Source organism: Lepidochelys kempii, chromosome 3 (assembly GCF_965140285.1).
Source record: "Lepidochelys kempii isolate rLepKem1 chromosome 3, rLepKem1.hap1, whole genome shotgun sequence".
Taxonomy (NCBI): Eukaryota; Metazoa; Chordata; order Testudines; family Cheloniidae; genus Lepidochelys; species Lepidochelys kempii.
The window spans coordinates 143,696,778-143,719,581 of record NC_136382.1 but is presented as its reverse complement, the minus strand read 5'-3'; the positions used below and the strand labels follow the sequence as shown (position 1 = coordinate 143,719,581).

The window sequence follows — 22,804 nt, the reverse complement described above, 5'->3', positions numbered from 1 at the left end:
GAGAACAATTTTTTTAAAGGAAAACAATTGATAACACTATACAGGTATGTTTTCTGCATTGACATTTCTAGAACAAGTTCTACTTCCCAGATTTAATGGCATTGCATTACTGGATTTTTTTCTACGTCACTTATTGTTTACCACATAGCTTGTTTAAAACGTTCAGGAGCACCTCATTCTGCCTCAGTTGAGGAACTGTATTTTCTGGATAGATTTCAAAGTGGATTGATGCAGCACTTCAGCATTTTTTCCTTTGCTTTGCTCCACCACTGCTTGCACAAAAAACAAAGCAAAACAAAATTGGTGGTATCTAACTGCTGAAGCACTATCATAGATTTCCCATGCAAAGGCAAGACTGCTTCTGAAAATTTCTCTGGCAGCAAAGACTGACCTTTAATCAGGACCAGAGACCTGGTGAAATGACTACGTCTTGCCCACAACAAGACAAAGCCTGCAGTGCCAGTAGTATGCTAATGACATGCAGGTCTATGTAGCTTTTTCATGTAACTGACTCACAGATAACAGAGTGCTTGAAGGAGACTAGAGCATTGGAGAAAAAAAAGCAACTGGCTTAAATTGTGTGTAATAATGTGAATCAGAAAAGGCTTTGAGTAATTGATAAGAAACATACCACCCAACCCTCAGCTACTTAAGATGGTGTGCAGCATGGGAGTTGTGTTGGACTCATTACTAATCCCGGAGAATCAAATATCATCTATCAGTAAAGGCCTGCACTATGCTAGAGATATTTTCTAACCAGCTCAGTTAAACTAGTTTTCATCATCTAAAGGAGGCTTTAAAACTGGCTTGTGCTGTAGGGCAGACCCTGTTTTAGGTCATTTAAGGTGGCCTTAACCAATTTTTACTGAACCGGCTTCAAGATCACCTCTCAGACACTCAGCACTTTGCAGCATCAGAGTGTAAGGGACCAAGAATTGAATCATGCTCTTGCCCCTGGCAAAGTAGAGCACTACCATTAGCCACCAGTCTAACCCCCCAAAATTAGTTCAGTTTATCATTTTCTTTTTCAACTTTTTTTTTCTAACACAGGGTTTTGTAGGAGTACAGTTGTTCTGATTTTGGTTTTTGTATTAATTATCCTAGCCGGAAAATTTTCATTCTTGGGCCTTCCCATCATGTGCCCCTTTCCCGATGTGCACTTTCCAGTGTGGAGCTATATAGAACACCTCTGTATGATCTTCGAATTGATCAAAAGAGTATGTATATAGTAAGCTTGCATTTTTCAGATTTCTGTATTTTTTAAATTATTCGTATTACTGCAACACCTACGAGCCCTAGGTTTTGGGTGGTTGGGGTGGGGCGGGTATTTAGAAGAATAAGTCCATAAATTACCAGTGCAAGATAATACATGTAACTTCATAAACAGGTAGAGAACTGTTTTTTGTCACATTCAGCAGTCTGTGTTTTGTGCAGTGGCCGATGGCTAAGGTGCTATATTAATAAACATACACATCCAGCAGCAGCTCACTTGATCACCTTTTCCTCTCAAATATAGAATCATATGGTTAGTGGAAATCTAAAAACACAAAGATTATGTGGATGAGTACACGTTTTAATATATTTTTGTACAGTTTAAATCTTTTGTACCATAATGACTGTAGAAAGCATCTCGAAGATGCTAAAGATGTCACTGCTTTACACAGCATTCTTAACTGTAAGATACAAACTTAATTAAAAATGTTGTAACTTGGGTTAAATGCAAGTTACACTTCAATTAGAAAGCTACAATGGAGAATGTTCTGTGATCATAGCCCCCAGAGGCAGGAAGTATTATTTTATTGTGTCACTTCTAACAAGATATGCTAATGTAATGTAATTTTTGGTAAAGCATTTTAATATATTTTTAAATCTTTTCAGTTTATGGAGAATTGTGGAAGACTGGAATGTTTGAGCGTATGTCTCTGCAGACAGATGAAGATGAACACAGTATTGAAATGCATTTGCCTTATACTGCTAAAGCCATGGAAAGGTAATATGGCTAAAAGCTTATTTTGCAACACCTGTAATTATACATTTGAACTGCATGTGTGTTCCAGTAGGAAGAAGTGATCCTCTTTTGGTGAGAGAATGATAATTTTTTAACATAAAAATTTAAGAATATAAATTAGAGACTTGATATTTCTTGGTAGGAAGGAAACTGGGAGCAGGGCAAGCAGCTGAGCAATCAAATCTGACCATCCTGTAGAAAGTAGTTAGTATTGTATATTGACTTGTGAATAGGGTTAATTTTGGGGAAAACTTCCTGACAGTGACATCTACAAGTCTGTAAATTGTTTTTCTACTTATTGTAAGGCCAGAAGTGAATTTTTATTTGCAAAGCTAGGTAAAATTAAATCTCCCATGCAGAGATATATATGTAAAAGACTTGACAAAATACTAATACTGTAAATGTACAATAGGGAACAGTCCTGCCCTGAAATATGTAAGAGATGACTTAAGTCTTCCATATCTCTAAATGTTATCATTCTGTGACTGTTTCACTAAACCATTTGCCCAATTTAAAAAAAAAAGTTTGAATAGTGTTTTCTGTTTTCTGTTGAGCTTCCAAAATTTGTATATACTTTTGGCAACTTAAAAATCAGTGTCAGTTGATAGCTACTTTTGTTACAGGTGATTCCTATGATTACTATAACTAAAGGAGAGTAAGGAAAACCCCACAGGGTCCAGGGGCAGTCCCATGGGGTCTGGGGCTGGCATCAGGGCAGCCAGCTGGCCACGCAGGGTCCGGGGCCCCTGCTGCCGGCCCCTACCCAGGACTCCACTCCTGGTCCCATTCTGTGGAGGGGTCTCTGGGCAGGGGGTGCTGAGCATAGGGGTCGGTGCGGAGGGGCGCTGTGGTTCTCAACCTGCGGCCCAGGTAACAAATAGATTGAGAACCACTGGTGTAGAAGGTCAGCACATAACTACGCATCACTTATGTCCTATCTTGCGGCTTAAGTACAATTTCAGTGGTGTGTATCCATTGTGCTGCTCCTCTACATAGGGGACTTTCCGTCTTTGATTTTGTCCATAGTCACTTTTTTTGCTGTTTCTGCTATAGAGTTGGTTTCTTCTGTTGGTTTTGTGGCTTTCTTACACTGCAACTAAGGAGAGAAAAAAGATTTTTGAAAATAAGAAAATGTTGCAAAATAGGAAACCATTGACAGGGGTCTTGGGGAAGGTGCAGTATATAAAGCTATTTTTAATTGTGTTTTTTAATTAGCTACATTTCAGGTAATAGTGTCCTTTTAAGGAGCAGATTTATAATTTCAGTTATCATACCTTGACAAAGAACTCTATTCTTATATTTAAAATATTAATTTTTAAATCTTTTTTCTTTTGCTTATAAGCCATAAGGATGAGTTTACCATTGTTCCAGTATTGGTTGGAGCACTGAGTGAGTCAAAAGAACAGGAATTTGGAAAACTCTTCAGCAAATACCTAGCAGATCCTAGTAATCTCTTTGTGGTTTCTTCTGACTTCTGCCATTGGGGTAAGTTGCAGGTTTTCTTTGTATTATAGCAATGTGGTAGCTACATTGTAGCTATATTTGAGCAGGCCCTTTTATTAAACATTCTTTGGTGCTTAGAACTTTATGGTAAATTTATCCTTTGAACGTAAATGTTTTTCTGCCTTCTGTAAGGCCAAAAGTGAATTTTTATTTGGAAAATTATGTTAACTCAAAGGCTGCCAAATTTAATTTATCAGTGGGATGGGAGAGGGAGGGGAGGTAGTAAAGGTATGTGTTACATGCTTCTCTGCACTATTACAGCCTGGTAACAGTGATTGTAGTTCTTTGCTCTTATGTTGTTGTTCTATTGATTTAAAAGAAATTTACAAAATTAGTTAACTGATTTATGAAACATCCCAACATCCCTATGATGGAAGTAACTATATCTGTTTGCAGATGGGTAAACTGAGGCACAGCACTTATGTGAATTGCCTAGGATCATACATCAGGTGTTGGTGGCAGAGTCAGAATCCAGGAGTTCTGACTTCCATTTTGTTCTATTAACCAATAACACTTTGTTTATGTAGTTTTTTAATGTGTGGTTATGGCTGATTCAAAGGGACTGTTTCAAAAAGGTACCCACCCCTTATTACTGGTTCTGGTGTGCAGGCAGGAGAGAACATCATGATTTAGTTGGGGATTGGTCCTACTTTGAGCTGGGGGTTGGACTAGATGACCTCATGAGGTCCCTTCCAACCTTGATATTCTATGATTCTATGACTTTCAGATCCCAGATTGATTTTGCAGGGCTGTCAGTGAGAAAAACCATCTGTTTACTTGTAAACTGAGCAAATTTGATATGAAGTCATTGGTAGGCAATTAACATGGGACCACACAATGCCATTTTTATATGGTCATTTTTCAAAGTATAACTGCACTTTAAGTGGTATCGTTTTAGTTTCTGTGTTTCTGGTGAGGTTCTGTGGTGGTGTTTGGAATGACTTCAATGGAACAGAAAGATATAATGGAAAATACCATTCCTTAATGAATATCATAAAGGTATCGCTTCCAGTTTGTGATTTACAATTGATATTATGTTAGATTGGCTACCAGAGGTGTGGGTTCAGCTGTACTTTGCTTTTCATCATAATTGAAATTATTTTTTGGGGGGTGTTCTAGCTACTAATTTGTCCCTTTTTATTTTGTCCATGATTTTTGTTTCAAGGTCAAAGGTTCCGTTACAGTTACTATGATGAATCCCAAGGAGAGATTTATAGATCCATTGAGCACCTAGATAAAATGGTAAGATTTCAGATTTGGGTCAGTTAATTGTCTAATAAGTTTCTCCTTCACATGACTTTGAATGCTTCTAGACTCTCTAAGAAAATATTCAAGATTTGATACATTGTTGATTGTATGCTTTTTCTCTCTCAACTGTCATACAGAGGGTTTTTTACTACTGTACTGTAGTCAGTGTGTTGGCAGCTGGTATCATACACTTTACTGAGTGTGCACAATGTATAGTGGATGTAATTATGTAAATATTCCTTATTAGGAAAAATGCTTGCCTGACTGCTTGAAATTCCCTTAGTGTAATTTTTCTGTTTAAATGCAGATAGATCTATATTTAGGGGAAGCAATAAACCTTATGACATAGAACGTAAAGTCTTGGTAGCTTACATTTGTAATAGTGCTAGTTTCATTATACAGGGATCATACCTTTGTTGTTGCCCGTAGATTTGATGCAGCTATCATGGGGAAAAAGTAAGGGTCACACTGGCCAAGGAAACTAGAGCCACTTGTGTTCCAATGGGACTGTCACCCACATCCTCTCCTCCTTCTGTAAAACATGGAAGCAAAAAGCACCTGCCTAGGCCTACCGCTGTGTTTCTGTACAGGTTTAAGTGTGGACCCTCCTGTCACTGTAGTTAATCTGCCTCCCCAAGAGGTGGTAGCTAGGTCAACAGAATTATTGCATTGCTCTAGTGCTGTGTATTTAGGGGCTTAGGTCTGCTTAATTACATAACTCAGGATTTTTCACACCCCTGAGCAAATGTAGTGGGGCCCACCTAACTTTTTTGTGCAGACCTGGCCTAAGAATCCAGCCTATATTTGGGTCTGGATTTAGATGTGCTCCATACACAAAAGTCAGGTAGCTTCTGATCTCTCTTCCAGGAGAACCTGGGTGATCCCAAAAAAACAATTTCCCAAAAGCAGCAAGCCCTTCTAGGTTTTTCTAAGGTACTGAAGTGACCAGTCAGTCAGTATCCATTCTGAAGGAACCTGGAGGAACGATAGAAGCCTTTTGTGTCAGTTACTCATGGTTGTCTCAGATCCATATGTCCTGATCATTTTCTGGGATCATTTTCCACAGAATTTACTAAAGAAAAATTACTTCAGCTGCCTTTCTTTAAGAAATGCACTTACGTTCAACATTATCATGAAGATACATTGTAGGAAATCCAATACTTCCTTGCAGAGAATGTCACTGAGCCCATGTGTAATGGGGCGAGACTCACCCCTGCGGCGCCTCCTGCTGGCTTTCTGGGAATAGCTCTTTTTACCAGCTCTGGAGCGCCCTCTGCTGGTGTCTTGCCGTCGCTGGCCCCCATGTCCCTCCCGGACACAGGTGCCCTTTTTCCTGGGGTGCTGCCCCTCCAGGCAATACCCCACAAATCTGGGTCTCCCCTCCCCGGGGAACCCCCCCACCCTCTGTCCCCACCTTGCCTCAGCCTATGGGCTACTGCCAGTCACCATCTAGCCCCCTTTCACTGCAGCTGACTGCAGTCTATATTCGCCAGTCATTATAGGCAAGGGGGGTTTGGACCTGCTGCCTCTGCCTACCCTTGGGCTGTCCTGTTGCAACCCCAGTACCCTGTCTTAGGCTGTCTGCCAGGCCTGCAGCCTGGGTCTTTTCCAGTCTGGAGCCTCCCAGCTCCTCTGGCCTTCCCCAGCCCTGCTTCACCTCCCCAGGAGCTAGGCCTGTCTCCCTCCACAGCTAGAGGAGACTCTTTCTGAGCATCTAGCTCACAACCCTTTTGTAAGGGCCGGCTGTGGTCTGTTTGGGGCATGGCCACAGCTGTGCCCACTTCCCCAATCAGCTTGGGAGCTACCTGCCCCCAGCCACAGCCCTCTCCTGGGCTGGTTTAAGCCCCTCCCGGCAAGAGCGGGTGACCACCCCACTACACCATGTTACTGCATCAAGGAGGAAAGGGTATTTATTCCAGGTTCTTCTTTGTCCCAAAAATACATGAGGACTTAGGCCTGTTCTGAATCTCAGATCTCTAAATTATTATCTAGTGGGGAAAAAATGGCCTTTGGAAACCAGGAAGATTCTTCTAGAGCAGAGATTCTCAATATGTGGTCTGTGAAGCACTGGCGTGCTGTGGAAGATGCATGGTCACGTAGGCTGGCTTCTAACCTTATTTATGGCTGTTGTATGGTTTTAAAAGACAGAGAAAATACTCTAAATACTGTCCTGTTACTACATTCTTTGAGTTGTGTCCCTATGGGTGCTTCACTTCAGGTGATCAGAGATTTTCAGTAGCAGTGCCCGTTGGGTCTGTGCATCTCCCTGCACATCCTTGTGCCCCATACCAACTATATATAGGGCTATATAGGCAGACCACTCCTTGTTTCTTCTCAAGTGCCTCGGCCTGAGATGGAGCATGTAGCATGGCCATTTCTACCATTCAAAATTTAGCTTTAGAATCTTCTAATTTTTAGTTTAGTGTAGTTATTTACTTCTCCTTTAATTCATCTGTATGCTTTTGCTTATTTTTTTTGTGCCCGAGGCTTGTTTTATACTTCTTTTCACTTTAAAGGAAGAGTTCCTTTTGGGGTTCATCCCCTTTGCCTCCAGGGTATGCCAGGATCTCTGGGATTTAAGCACTGCCTCACCCGTCAGGAGTCTATCCCAGTCAGTGATGCACATTCCCAGTGTATTCACTGTTCGGGGAGGGCACACATCCCTGAAATGTGTATTATCTGGAGGATTTTCTTGCCATGCTGTATTAGGAGGAGAACATCACCAGACAGACATTTACATTGTTTTATTTAACTAAAACAACAACGTTATGTATTCTGGATTTTTTTTCTTCAACAGCAAACATATAATATTTTAACAAAACAAGCCTATGAATTTTTGAATTTAGTTAAACATTCAAGTTTTTTAAAATCAGATATGTTTTTGTTAAAATTGTTTTTAACTAAAATAGTTAAATGAGATATTGAAAAAAACCCACAAAAATTAAATTGACTATGTCAGCCAGGTGAACATGAGAAACTTAAAATATTGGCTTCTGCAGCTAACTCAGTCATCTTCACCTTCATTTTCCTGTTTGTTCATAATCTGGAAAAGAAAAACAAGCTTTCCAGCTTGTTCAGGTCCCAAACGATTTCTCAGTTTGGAATGAATTAGTCCAAAGGAAGAAAATATTCTTTCTACACCAGCAGAAGAAGCTACTGCTGTTTAAAAGTGAGATTATCACTTCAACAGTCTCTGAATTCAAGTGCTTAAGTGACTTCCACCAGTTCACTGGTGTAACTTTCTTTAAAACATCATCAGCAAACATATATTTCTTGAATGGTTCACCCTTAGCTCTGAAGATTGTTATAATTGGCATTATGGAGGGATGATTGCTGGGTGTCCATGTCATAGCCAACGCCTCTTCTTCAGCAGTTAAGGTTTGACCCTGGTACCGAGTATTGAAAATATTTGCAAGAATATATTGGAGATAGTGCTTGTCCCATTTTTTTTTTAATGCTTGTAATTTAACTCGGTCATTGCATATTTCTCTTTTTAAGGTCTCACTCAGTTCCTTCCAAATTTCAACAGCATCAGCAATAAAACAGCTATTTCCCTGCATTTTGTTCAAGGCTACAGAAATAGGTTTCAGGGTACTCGGCATGTGTTCAACATTTCTCTTAAGCCCAACATTGAGAACATTGGCTGTGACAGTGACATCTATTTTTTCACTATATTGTTAAGAAACTGTCATCAGCTTAGGCCAGTTCTTGATATAGTGCTCAAAACAGTCCATTACTGAATTCCATCGTATGTCTTGTGGGAGAGTTAGCTTGGTTCCTCCCCCTTTTTTCAGAGCAGCTGCTGCAAAGTGGTTGTTACAGAAGTATTTTGCAATTTCAACAACATTAGCCATTATTTCTGGAACACTGAAGTCTTTGGCTAGGAGGTGCATCAAATGAGCATTGTTATTAGCTTGGGACTCTCTTCACTCTCTTCTAAATAATTTCTTCTCATCTTGGATACATTTGAAGTATAGTCTGTTGCCAAGCTGCATACTAGACATTTGAATTTTTTTTCACAGTTTGTTGTAGCTTTTACTGCTACTTCTTGTAAGTATTCTGCTGTGTGTGCATTTCCTGACGTAGCAATTGTTTTTGTAAGGAAGACATTCCCTTCTTCTGTTGTCACACAAGCACATACAACAGGATCATTGTGGACATTGCTCCACTCATCAAGACTCAGGTTAACAATTTCACCCTCTAGACCTTTTTCATACTGCTCCATTTCTCTTTCATACACTTTATCCAGCAATTTGCCTGCGACATCTGCTCTGTTGGGTGGACTGTATCCTGGTCTTAATGACTGAGCCATGTTAATGAAGTGTGGGTTCTCAATCATACGGAAAGGAGAGTTTGTTGCATAAACAAACCGGGCAATTTTTTTCATCAATTACCTCTTTTTGTAATCTGCTGGTTCTTATCACAAACTTATCTATGGATGTTTCTGGATGATGGAGATTTTTTTTTCTTTTTGCTACAGGTGATATACTGTGGCTACGTGACATACATGATGTGACTGAAACACTATCATTGGCAGATAACTCTGAAACTATAGAAAATGATGGTGATCTTGAAGGTGGATAGTCTTCAGAATCCTGTATGTTGAGGATGGATTTTCCTAAACAAAATAAGTCAATGCAGTTATTTAATTATTATTACCATACTGCTCATTTAGTATTACTCATTGCATTCACTGACAACTAGTACTACTTTAAAGGTGAAATTGTAAAAGGAAGATCTGCCTATTTCAGCTATTTACTTTTTATCACAACTGCATCTAAAATGATAGAGTAACAACTATATTTTTTGCTCAAACATGAGAATTCAAGAATAGTCCAGAAGGAAGACAGGCAGTCCTTAAGAAAGAAGTATGAAATAAAAAGGTTTACCAACCTGAAGATCCTGCATGTTCAGACATGTTTCTTTCATCATCTTCAACACAGCTTCCTCCTGAGAAGTAACACTTCTCATGATGTTGTTTCATTCGGGCAACCAGGCCTTACATTTCTTTGTTGTACTGTTTGCATTTTACATGCATGCCTGTCTTACCCACAGGTAGAGGAATTTAAAATATTCCCAAACTGGGTCTCTTTTACGGCCTGCAGCCATTATAGGTTTTCCTTTCTAGTGAGAGAATGGTATGATAGATCTCAGATCAATGAAGGCTACACTCAGAAAGACCTCAAGACTTCTGGAATATGCTGCTCAAACAGTTTCACTTTTCTTTCTACTGCCTGTCCCTCCCTTCTCACATTTATTTCCAGATTTCTTCTCCTTGTTCTTCTCCTTATTCCGCCCCCAAAAAATTCATTGAAGTTTTTGAAACTTTGCACATTTAGAGAGAGGTAAGGGATCGACTCTGTGTACACAAATTTGCAGAGCAACAGTAGGGTTGAGGTCTGTTATTTTTCACCTCTATATATTTATTTATTTATTTAAAAACTTTTTTTGCTGTTAACGAGCATGTTACCTCCGGAGAGACACATCCACAGTTTGAGAACTGCAAAACTAAGCATCTTTGATGGTATCTTCTAGACTGAGCACTGAGTCCCACTGGGTAGATAGAAAGATTAACCTAAATAAGCTATCCAGAAGCCCCTGGATCCCCATAAGATTGGGTCCCTAATCCATGAACTATTGGAACTCATTTACAAAACTTTTCTTAAACATTACATGAATATATTGTCTCTTACTATAGAATTATAATTTATAATCCCTATTCCATGATGAGATATCTTTGAGCTATAATGTATCTTAATTAAAACTATCTTTAGATAGGTTTTTTCCTCAAAAAGCATTTTATCAGAAAAATTCAATTTAAATTAAAAAAATCAGATTTTTTTTAACTTAAAAAAAATCATTGATTTTTATCCACCCTGCTAGCAGGTAACTAGATTATATAATTTACATTGCAGTTTTACCAGCCTGTTATCCATAATTTGAGGTTTGGATTGCTATGATTTAAGCAGAGCCATAGATATATACATTTTGCCATAATCTACTGATGTAAAAGTGGGGGAGCATTTGTTTAGAAAAAAAATGAAGAGTAATTTGTTCTGCTCATGGCTAGAAAAAACTACCTGGCACAATCAGGGCCAGATTGTTCACCTCAGTTGACCTGGTGTAAATCTGATAACTCCATTTAAATCAGTGGGGGAATGCCCAAGTAATAGCAATCAGAATCTGGCTTCACTTGAAGCCTAGTTTAAGTATTATTTGCTTGGGCTATTAGCATTTTATTTAAACTATTTAATCAAGAATTGGCATTCTTTTAAAATATTTCTCTTCCTTCAGTTGTATCCCTATCTCAGTAACATTGTAACAGGGAGAAAAGGGCAATCAAAAGGAGATTTACTGCGTTGAAATGTGTTGATGATTTTCCATAATATTGCTAATATCTGCTAGTGAAGACTTAATATCCCATCACCTTTTATTTTTTCACTTATAAGATTCAGGTTACAAATCCATCAGTTCATATCATTACTAGGACCAAAGTTTCCAAGAGCAGCCACTGATTGTGGGTGCTTTTGAGGTGTGCTTTTCAGAGGTACTATGTACCTTCAGCTCCCATTAACTTTTGTTTAAGTTAAGGATGCCTAGCACTTCTGAAAATCATCTCAAATTGGGCACAAAAAAATTGAGACACCCAGAATCATTGCTGGTTTTTGAAAATTCTGGTCTGGATATGTTATAAGCTGAGAAAAGTGAGCAAACTTGAAAAATGACTGTTGGACCTGAAAAAATAATTAGATTATTTGCATAAACTGTTAACTGTTTGGACATTTCTACTTCTATGCATAATCTACTCTTGTCCTACTTTTCTTAGAAACAAAGTAGATATTAGGAAAATGACAACAAATATAATTGAATATAATATTATTGGACATTATAGTATGAAATACTATATATAAAATAAGAACCTCATCTCGCAAACTCTTTCTTATGTGAGTAGCCCCATTGATTACTAAACCAGAAGTTAAAAATGAATTTTGTTATGTTAGATATTCTCCATCTCATTATCCCTGGGCACTGCAGATGTCATTTAATGTGTGTTTGGTAAACCAATATATACTACATATATGGTGGTATTGTGGTATCCGCATGATAAATTGCAGAGCTGTGTGATACTCTTTTCTCTAATTCATGTCCAGATGGACTCCTTCGACACCTGCAGATTTCTAAACAGCTTAATGCAACTGCCATTTAGAATGAACAAAAACACAAAATACCAGGTGACAGCAGCATTTCCTTATTCAGTCAAACTGGGGGATTTGCCCCCTGTACATTACACTGGCCTGAGAATCAAGATTGGCAGTACTCATTTTGAAATCAAGGATTCAAAAAATAATCCCAGTGCAATTTTTAAAATTCTATAAACCATTGCTAAAATAGATATGTTTCGGTAAAACGTGGAGAATGCATGATGATGTATCATGGAATGCAGGTTTTATTTGTATTCGTTTGGGACGATTAGCTCAACTCTAAATGTTCCATGGTCATAACTTTTGTATCAAAATCAGCTTATTTGACACTGATAAATACAGTGACCATTTAGTGAGGACAGCTGCTAAATTGTCAGATAGGGTTCCATATATTTCAGTGGCTTATTGCTGTGACATGAATCTTGTACCTCACCGTGGTTTCTGTATTACATTAATGAAATAATTTTTTTTTTATCTACAAAATGTGTTCTCCTGTTCATAATTAAGGCTACTATTTAGTCACGGGTATTTTCAGTAAAAGTCATGGACTGTCACAGGTAATAAACAAAAATTCACGGCCCATGACCTGTCCATGACTTGTACTATGTACCCCTGACTAAATCTTAGTGGGGGAGGGGGCAGTGGCATTTACTGCCAGGGGCCACTGAGCAGCAGCTGCTCCTGGGGCCACCCACTCACCACTGCCCCCAGGACTTCTGCACAGGTGGTCCCCGGGGCTAGCTGCACCTGCTGCTGCTCAGGTGGTCCCTGGGGACAGCTGCCTGGGGCCACCCCAGCAGCAGCTGGTGCGGTTGCCCCCAGGGCCGCTCCAGCAGTGCCAGTGCAGCTGGCTGCAGGGTCACCCGAGCGGCAGGCTGCGGAGCCGCTGCAGAATTCATGGAGGTCGTGGAAAGTCACGGAATCCCTGACAGACATGGTGTCCTATTCATAATCACAGTTGCAGTTGGCTAATCTCATTACATTTTGGGTATGCAATTAAGCTGATTCTACTTTACGTAGCTGTACAATAATTAAAATTTACAAGAAAACTGGACAGCTCAGGAGATTATCTTGTCTTTCAAATTGTTGTTTACCAGTTCATATCCTTCCTAGGTCATTAGTGAACGAAAGTTTATTACACCACTGAATAGTTTTATGTGAACCAAGCTGGTCACAATCCAGTTAGTGGACAAGTATTCACATCACAGTTGGTACCCTAGCTGACTGTTAGCAGGAAAGGAAATAACTGTATGAGTTGAAATGCTAAGGGCCAGAGCAGGCCTTCCTGAAAATTGCTTGGAAAGCAAGAAAATTGCAGCATTTCTAGAAGAACGGGCCATTCTTTGTTTTGAGGGAAGATGTAAGTGGCATTGTCATCTCCCCAACTCTGCAGCAGACCCTTCACCATGTTTAGGGCTTTGTTGTTGTGGGGGATGGGTGGACTTGACTGGGTGTGAGAGGATGGCCACTCTTGGGGTGATGATTTCTCCTCTTTGCATCTAACTTCCCCTAAAACTAAAAACAAAAAAAAGCCCCTCCGGAGAATTTCACCATGAACATTGCACACGTGCTCTCTCTCTCTTGCCCTCCATCCCCCAGGAACTTATTTCCACTCCCATGACAACTTTACTGTCCTGTTCTGAACTCCAGGGGGAATTTCCTTGACCCATCAGTAGCTGGACCTCATTAACCCATTGGCAACTTTAAGGACTAAGCATTTCTCAGACAGGAGAATGTAGGACAGGACCTAGCATGGTTTGGCAAGAGGCAGCTGGGGAATAGCTGAGAAAAGTAGAAGCAGTAAGGTAGATTTGTTGTAAGCTATTTTACATTTATTTGACAAGGAAAGAGCAGCCTTTGCCTGGAACACTGGTGGGATTTTATTGGTGCCTGTATAAACATAAATGTTAGGATATGTGATTAGGTTTTATTTTCACACGTGGATTTTAGCCTGCCTAGGATTTGGTGCTACTACTCTTCAGAAGCCCAAAGGAGTAAAACTCCTCAGTGAGTAGTGTTGCCAGGGGAACAGGCAGAGGCAGTGGGAAGGCAATAGACCTTTATGTGGCTGTCTCAAGATTTGAAGGATAGTCCCATGAATGTCAGATCATTCATGGCTTTGGAAGGTCATACTCCCGTCCCTTCTTTTTATAAGGGATGAGAGCAAGGCAAACCCACAATTAGAAAATCCTATTCATATACTGAGATTCCCATGATTCAGAATTGAGGTTTTTCCTTCTCAAACACATCATGTAGTTGTGATGTCCATTAATTAAAAGGCTCATACATTTTAACGAGGTAGGCAGTAATCATTGCTATTGACTCTTTTTCAGGGTATGAGCATTATAGAGCAGCTAGATCCTGTATCTTTTAGCAATTACTTGAAGAAATACCATAATACAATATGTGGAAGACATCCCATTGGGGTATTATTAAATGTAAGTACCACTGTTTGTGAAAATGTTGACTTATTGCAAATTTGTTTAAATTTCTCTCACCAATAAATTGCTAGAGGGCCTATTACCTCTGAGACTGGAAGTCTGAATCCAGTTTGTTTTCCCAAGTTTTCAAACTCTGTAATTTTCTAGGCTGATACCGAGGCAAACTTACCTTTTACCAGGGCTGGGATTTTCAAAAGTGCCTAAGGGAGATAAACATCCAGTTCCATTGAATTTCAAAGTGAAATGGGCACCTAACTCTCTCCTTTGAAATTCCCATCCCTAGTGAAATGTACAATTTCAATTCCTGAATCAATAGTTGTAGCACATATATTTTAAAGAAAGTATGTTTGCCTATATATTATTTATCTGGTGATTGTGAACGTATTGTCACTTCTGACAATATTTCAAAGGGGAGTTGAACACAGCGTTACTGAACTAGCTCCTAAATTAATAGCCATTATGGGCCAGATTCTATGTTATATTCTGGCTATTGTGTGCTCCACTAGTGGTACAAAGCAGCTGTAAACTTGGCTTAATTAGCTGATCACAGTGGGTTTGTGGCTGCTTCACAGCATTGCTGGATTGATGCAAACCAGCTAGACAGTACTGGTGAGTATAGCCCTGTATTTTTAAATGTAATTTAAAACACAAATGGGAGGGACATTATTCTTTTTTTATTTTAACCAGGGAGGGTGTTATTCATTGGGAGGTTGATCTCTGTGGAGAACACATTGGGGAATCTCTACAGGAGGGGGCCTGTGAAAAGATCTCTATTTGCAGTGTCTCTACTGGGAAGAGTATTTTAAAAAAAAGTTAAATGTTGTAGCTCTGACCATGTTACCAAAATCACAGGAGGTCTTTATGTTAAGAATAAGTCTACAGTTTAGCAATAAATCTAGGCCCCTAAATTTTGTTGTCTCTCTTGCTTTGCATTTTCCTTCTCTTAATGGTTCAACTGTCTCAAAGACTACAAGCACCAGTATTCAGTTTGCCTCTTGTAAAAATGTCCTACTGCACAAAATATTAGGTCAGGGAGGGGTCTCTCTGCATGAATAATAGGGAGTCACATAGATGGGGTCTCTCCAAAAGGTGTCCATGGAGTATTTTGGGGTTTTGAGGAAAGGAAGGAGCTGCAGGAATGCATTAAGTCCAATTGAAGGAGGGGAGTGGGAACTAAAGTAGCAGAGCCTGGTGAATAACTTGTCCTTAACGTGTTTGTTTTTTTCTTTTTTTGTTTCCATGTAGGCTATAACAGAGCTCCAGAAGAATGGAATGAATATGAGCTTTTCATTTTTGAATTATGCCCAGTCAAGCCAGTGTCGAAACTGGCAAGACAGCTCAGTAAGTTATGCTGCTGGAGCACTAATGGTCCACTGAACCTCCGAACACTCAGGGATGCCACCTGCACACATACTATGTACGGGGTCCCAGCCTAGCCCTTACAAAGATACGGTTCCTGGTCTTCGGGTATACTGAAACCTCAAACTAATAGAACTTTCTTCTTTTCTAGTAGGTGTAGTCCTTCCTTAGTTTCAACTCATTTAAAAATGCTTTCTTGTTAAGACAATGGAAGGAAGGCTCGTGTCAAAACTTTGTGATTTAAAAAAAAAGATGATGTCTGTAAAGGCATGGTGGTAGACAGTCCTTTCAAATATAACATGTAAAGCATTTACCATATCCTAAATTTGCACTCTTTGCAGACCTGTGCACATGTACTCAGCTTTCAGAATAGTTTTGCCAGTTGTAAACAGAAAAAGGGTGGAAGCTTTTTAATGAAGAAAAAGCATTTATAAATGATCCTGTATTAGAATATAATAAAACTCCAGTATAGTCCGTTACTAGCCGTGTTGTACAACAGATATCTTCTATTTTAGTTGCTAATAAAGGGCTACACAAACCAAAATAGTCTGATTTAAACTTATTGCTTTGTGTTCTGTATGTGAACTGCTTCTCATTAACATCATTCTCCTCCAGATTCTCATGCCTGATGAGCAACTCAACCATTCTGTAAAATACTTTAGAATGTATTTTATATTCCACATTTATGTCATGACTTCTTCATTTACAGAATTTTTTTTACCTCAAAGCTGAAGTATGAGTTCAGCTTTGCAAATTAATTTTTTAAATCTTTCTTATATTTTAGTGTTTGCATTTATTTCACAGAACTACATATAAAAATTATCTTTTGGTATGTGATACAAATCTGTGTCAAAATAATGATTTCAGTGACATTTTTAATGTCAAAACTTGATTATTCAATTATAATGGATACAATACTTTAATTGCAATAAGAAAAATTGAAAACAGAAGTCTGCCAATTAGGTAATTCTGAAAACATATTCAGCATTCATAGGTCATACGTGCCAGACAGTGCTACGTTCATGCAACTGTTCCTTAAGGATTTGATTGAAAAAAAAAATTCCTCACATTTGAATGCTTAAATAAGAAATCATCTTAAAAAAATTCTGTTTCTTCCAACCTCTTGAAACATCACTACATCTTATGGGTTTCTTGAGCACTTATCCAACCAAAATAATGGTAATTGTTTGTTCAATTAATACCATTTTTGGACGTCTTCATTTTGTTTATTAAGTAGAGCAAATTGCAATGGCAGTAGTTACTGTTTAAGTAAATGGAGTTAACATTCCCTGACATTTGGTCTACTGTCAGGCGACCTTTGTATGTCTCATACTTGTCGCTTTTTTGGGTGGGAGAGAACATCTTTGTATGTAGACGCTACTTGCAGAAATAATTCCGCATCTAATTTTCCCTTAATTGGATGGTCACCACTTCAGTGATATCAGGTGAATGCTCCATTTATAAAATGAACTACTTTGCAGATATTTTTATGCCATCATAAGCATCAGTCTTCACTCTTTGCATGGCTTCTCTATATTAGTTGCCTTGCTGCTCTGACTTGTTCCTGGAAACTCTCAGCAGCAGATAGAAAATAATCTTTCAGGCTTTATCAAAGAAAATCTCACAAATATGTGCAAATAAATCTGAATTTGTATACTCTTCTATAAAGTTTCAAAGGTTTCTGATGACTGTGCCTTATTTAGCAAAAATGATTTGATCATTGAAATTAGCATTAGTTTGCTTCTCTTCCACATTTTAGTGAATTCAAGGATTATTTAGAACTTGAATTTCTGTTGGTCATAATGCCAAATACTTATGTCATTTCTGAAACATGCAGGTATTTGGAATGATTACATATTTTTACCCTCGGGTAAATGTAGTCCTAGCCTTTAAATACAAATATTTTTTAAGTTGCCTCATCGTTCTGTAAGAAGATACTTTTGTTTTTTTGTTTTTTTTAAAGGAAAGTTCCAAGGAAATCTATAGCCATTTTGCTCAGCACAATGTTCTGAAATATCTCATGGTGAAAGCACTTCTCACCACATGTAAACTATGTAATGTATTTCCAAATAAAGTTTCTAATTAAAATTGGAATTTCTGAGCCTACTAATCACGCTGATAATTTTGCTGGAAAAACCCCCAGACTAGCCTCCCGTACTGTTGCAATCATAGACCCTTAATGAGAAGTACTTGTGATAGAACCGCCTGTCTTGTGAGAACAGGACACCTCTAGTGTCAGATATACATGTACTTTTTTTTTTATAAGGTTGCCTTGATTTTGGCTTAATTTGAAGAATTTCTAGGTGCCTGTTTAAATATGTCAAAAAGGAAAAGGAATTAAGAGGCCAAATATAAGAATCTTAAAAGGACCTTCACTGAAGACCAGAACAACATTGTTCCAGCTTCACTGAGGATCTATTACATGCTCTTCTAATTCAAAGAAGGGTAACATACTCTTTGGGACAAATGCTGATTGCCTTACTTAGATGAGCAGACCCATTCACCTCAGTGGGACTGCTTTAGAAAGGCGAGAAGGATTTGACCCCTCTTTTATAACATTAAATATCATTAAAGAAAGGGATTCTTGCAATCAGTTTGTGTTACATAATTGTGTACACACACACATGAAAATGTTATTGATTACAAAAACAGAATTACCTTTCTGTTTTTCTGTTTGACTACAGGTTACTAGTTTCTTTTAAAAATAACACCACTGCAGTATACTTATTCCTGGATCTCATGCTTCCAGCTTGAAACAGGGCCAAATTCTTCTAAGATTTTGGACCTACTGTGGCGCTGGGAACAGTGGTTAGCGCACCCTCTAAGTGGGTTACCTGCTGGAGCCCTCAATTCCTTTTCTGACCATAGCCCACAAAGGTGCTCTCCTCAGGAGAACTTTAAGCAAATGCTGTGCTAGCTCTCACCAACTGACAGCCTGTTTCTTAGAAATTAATTTCTCACACAATCTATGGCACCTATTCATGATGATCTGAATCCAAGAGTGCCTTCTCATTTCAGCCTGGAATCCTCCTACCGCTCAGGTCCATTGCAACTCCTCACTTGGAGCTTTTTCAGAATTGTTTAGCATATCCTAGCATTTCTGTGCCCAGTTCTATCGTTCATTGTATTCCATTCAGTGCTGCTTCATTTTGTCTTGAGGCCTCAGCATTTTGTCACACACTTTTCTCAGAGCTTTGAATTGGTGCCTCTGGCAACTCTGGGTGTCTTCTCTTGATAGTGGTGGTATGTATAGTTTCCCAATACTTTGGTACTTTCTCTTGATGGTTTGGTGTGGTTTTTCTGTAGTTCATTTCTTTTGTTTTCAGGATGTTATTCTCTTCCTCCATCCCCTCAAGGAAATGAAGAGAACCAGCAGTTTCAAAAGAAATGCTTGATTTAGAAAGATGTTGGTCATTGCTAAGTGCAGCTACTAGTTCCTCAGCCTTAGAATTGAGCCTGACTTAGGTGGGGGAGGAGGGGAGAGAGAGATCTGCCTTGAAAAGTTACCCAAAACCATCAAGTTTCATGGAGAACATCAAATCCATTCTAGAGACACCCCCATTCTCTCTCACTCCACCACAAGAGACTGCCATGAGTTCAGCCTGCAGCTGGACCAGGAAGAAGTCCTCAGTGTGAAAGCCTTAGTTTCTTACATGAAAGGCCACCTTATTAGTGATGGCAACTTCAGCTGCAACGCATAACTGAGCTTTAGAATCTAGTGTAGTGCCTCTGAGGGATATTTTAATGTTGGACATATGTAAGATAGCCAGATGGTCCTACATACACTTAAAAGCATGGATTCAGTCTTTAGGGAGGATCCGGCTTTATTCTTTCAGTAATGCAGAACCTGTTACCCAAATTGTCCAGATCCCTAGAGTTTTTGTTTCTTTCAGGTTGTCCCTTATTTAAGTCTGTTTAATTCTGAAAGTTGTTTTCTCGAGCACACCTCCAACCAGGCTTTCTGTTCGTGCCTTGGTTCTTTGAGGGATATTTTATCCCTACTGTTACCTAACAATTTCAAATGTTCTTGTTTCTTCCATGCTGAATATTAGTCTAATTTGTACACTCCTTGTTGCAGTATTGTTATTGTGAGATATCTCTCACACTGCTTATTTTCCAAGAGTGAAAAGCCTGTAAAAGGATGACTTCAGAGTCAGAAAAATTATTTACCCATAATTCTGTTGGGATAGTTTTTAAGGATTCATTTTTACATTAGTTATTCTTTCTAGCTGGGTGTGCTTGCTTCCTCTCTTCAGGAACTGACAAGAAGGTTGTAGGCACTAAAATAGTGGCCATTGGTAGCATGTGCTGGGCAATATGAGGAGAATGCACAAAGACCACTTCTATTACTGTTTTAGAACAGTGGTTCTCAAAGTTTTGTACTGGTGACCCCTTTCACATAGCAAGCCTCTGAGTGTGACCCCCCCCTTATAAATTAAAAACACTTTTGACATATATTTAACACAGTTATAAATGCTGGAGGCAAAGCGAGGTTTGGGGTGGAGGCTGAGAGTTCGCAACCCCCTGTGTAATAACCTCATGACCCTTGAGGGGTCCCGACCCCCAATTTGAGAACCCCTGCTTTAGAAGGTCAAAAACCTTAGAGGAGTTCTGCCCTGTCTTGTACTTGGAGCACAAACCCTCTGAATGAGAATCCTTTGTCGTATGTTCAAAGAAATAAAATGAAAGGTAAGTACATGTATCTTCTTGGTCTTAATGCAGACAGTCCAGTCTGTTGAACATTCTTACAGGATTCTGAAGCGAGATCAGGAACTGACGATAAAGCACTCCTCTTTAGCCAACATGTCTGATACACAAGGGATGCTCTTTCCACTCATGCAGTTCCAGTTCATGATAATAATTTATGTATGCACCAAGAAGAAAATATGCATCATGAAAGGATTCAGGAAATAGAAGTAGCTGATCTACTGTTTAAATTTTTTACCCTAATTTAGGGGTCCTTGCATTCAAGCTAATTCAAAAAGAACTGTTTACTGTGTCTAGTGAAGTTAATGCCAACATTTATATTGACTTCAATGATCCAGAATCTGGCCCTTTGTATTGTGCTTTTTGTGTCTTTGTGGCAATGATTTCGTTCAGTGAGGTTAAAATGATGTGAGAGCAATTACTTTGGCATAAACAATATTTTCTAAAAACAACTTCATGATTCAGAATTTCTGATGTAAAATTATGTTCAAATTGAGAAAAAAGTTTTTGTGATGAGACTTTTGAGAGATGTGAGTCTTGATGCCATTCAGAGAAGCTTCCTAGCAGTGGGCTATGGAGCTACTGAAAATGAGAACAAAACAGTAGTAGTTCTTGTGACAGTAATACCATAGGGACAGGCATGATCCATGATGTCTTTTTTTCCTTACTTTTTAAATGCTTGTGTACATAGTCATTACATACATGAGTTCCCTAGGTTCAAAAGCAAAGTGCTGATGTGGTCAACTTTCAGAGGTCCAGAAGAATTCAGCCGTAGTTGCTTGTGCCATTCAGGGACTATTAGAAATGTTTTTTTCACTGTAGATGTGCTCATCTCTTGGTAATAGAAGTAATAGTGTTTTCTCTGGCATGGTTTTACCTTTAGAGGTCAAAGCATATCAGTCCTTTAAAATGTCTGCTCAGGCTAGTTACTAGAGAGAGAATGGCCTGCGGGTTGTTAATCTTTTGGTACAGTATTTTAGAATAATGTTGAGTGTTTATTTTTATTTCCTGTACATGAAGCAAAGGCCAAATCTTGCCCTAGTTATTTTGTAGGTGGTGACGAGTGTGAGTAAACTCTCATAGCCATCTTGCTGTTGCAAGGCTGGGTGGTTTGGGACAGATGGGGTTGACATGCAGTGTAAAAGAGCAGCAGTGTACATTGCTTCAAGTCCTCCTGATCCTGTTTCCACTGAAATCCATGGGAAATATGGTCAGGCCCTTTAAAAAAGGAGCAGTCTATACCCCTAGCTAGTTTTTGCATGTTGCAGCATATGTGTTGATGAGCTGATTACGCCTTCTGGCTGGCAGCTCATGGCCCTTTAGGAGTGTGCTCCACCAGTTGATGCAGTAGCCATTTCAGTCTCCTAGCAGCAAACCACCTTCTTAGGCAAGAAGTTTGTAGGTGACCCTGCTGCTCTGCTGGCACAGAATGAGATGGAGAAGGGACTCCCCTAACTCCTTCACTGCTCCAACCCAATTCAACAATGTACCATGGAGCAGGTTGTGGTCCATGACAATTTGGCTCATATATTACACATTCTCGTGCCTTGAATATTTAATTGTACTAAACTTCTTGCATAGGGATACTTTCAGAAACTCCTGAAAACATAAAGAGAAAAGAATTAGTGTTTAAAACCCCCCCAGCATTGTTATCAAACTTTTGAATATTCAGCTGGTAACCACTTGCCTTGATGAATCAGTATTAAAGCAGCATGACATTTGCTTATATTCTTTTGCGATTAACTAAAATGTAGCAGTACCAATGTCACAAGTGAGATCATGTTTCAGCAAAGATGTTTGCTGTGAACAGGTGGTTTGGAAAGGCCAATTGTAATTCTTATTTTCAAAGAGAATTCTCATTGTATATAATGTTAGAAATGTTTTCCCAGCCTGACTTCCAGATCACAGCGCTAAGAACTAAATGAGTGCTGCTTTCTTTAAATTGGGTCTGAAATAAAATGACTGTTCTAGTCAATATGAGTAATTTAACTCCTGTCACATGAACAACGCTTCATCCGTCAGCAAATGTTTGGGAGGGGAGTGGTCTCTACCTACATCCAATTACCTCTAATATTTATTGTAGATAGAAAGTCCTATGCAACCACTGGAATATAGCTCTTCGGCTCAAAAGATATCTGACCCAGGACACTGTGTTCCTGCTGCAATGCAAACCTAAAGAAATCATACACTAGCTACAGAAAACTGAGAGTGGTTAAGAAAAGAAAGATCAGCAACAGAAATATAATTATAGATTGATACCCAAGCCACTTCTATGTATATTTGAAGTCTTATCCACTTCATTGAAGTCAATGGGAAGGTTCCTACTAGGGTGACTA

At 39.0% G+C, this 22,804-nt stretch overlaps 1 protein-coding gene across 1 annotated transcript in view; it reads left to right on the top strand.

The window, feature by feature from the left end:
- Nucleotides 1-16,305, top strand: part of MEMO1 (mediator of cell motility 1) — a 47,840-nt gene extending 31,535 nt beyond the window's left edge. Inside the window, exons 4-9 of the mRNA XM_073338318.2 lie at nt 1,105-1,217; nt 1,879-1,990; nt 3,351-3,493; nt 4,677-4,753; nt 14,295-14,399; nt 15,648-16,305. Of these exons, the coding sequence (XP_073194419.1) occupies nt 1,105-1,217; nt 1,879-1,990; nt 3,351-3,493; nt 4,677-4,753; nt 14,295-14,399; nt 15,648-15,779 (682 nt within the window). The 3' untranslated portion in view covers nt 15,780-16,305. The remainder of the gene's footprint in view (nt 1-1,104; nt 1,218-1,878; nt 1,991-3,350; nt 3,494-4,676; nt 4,754-14,294; nt 14,400-15,647) is intronic.
- The last annotated feature ends 6,499 nt before the right edge of the window (nt 16,306-22,804 follow it).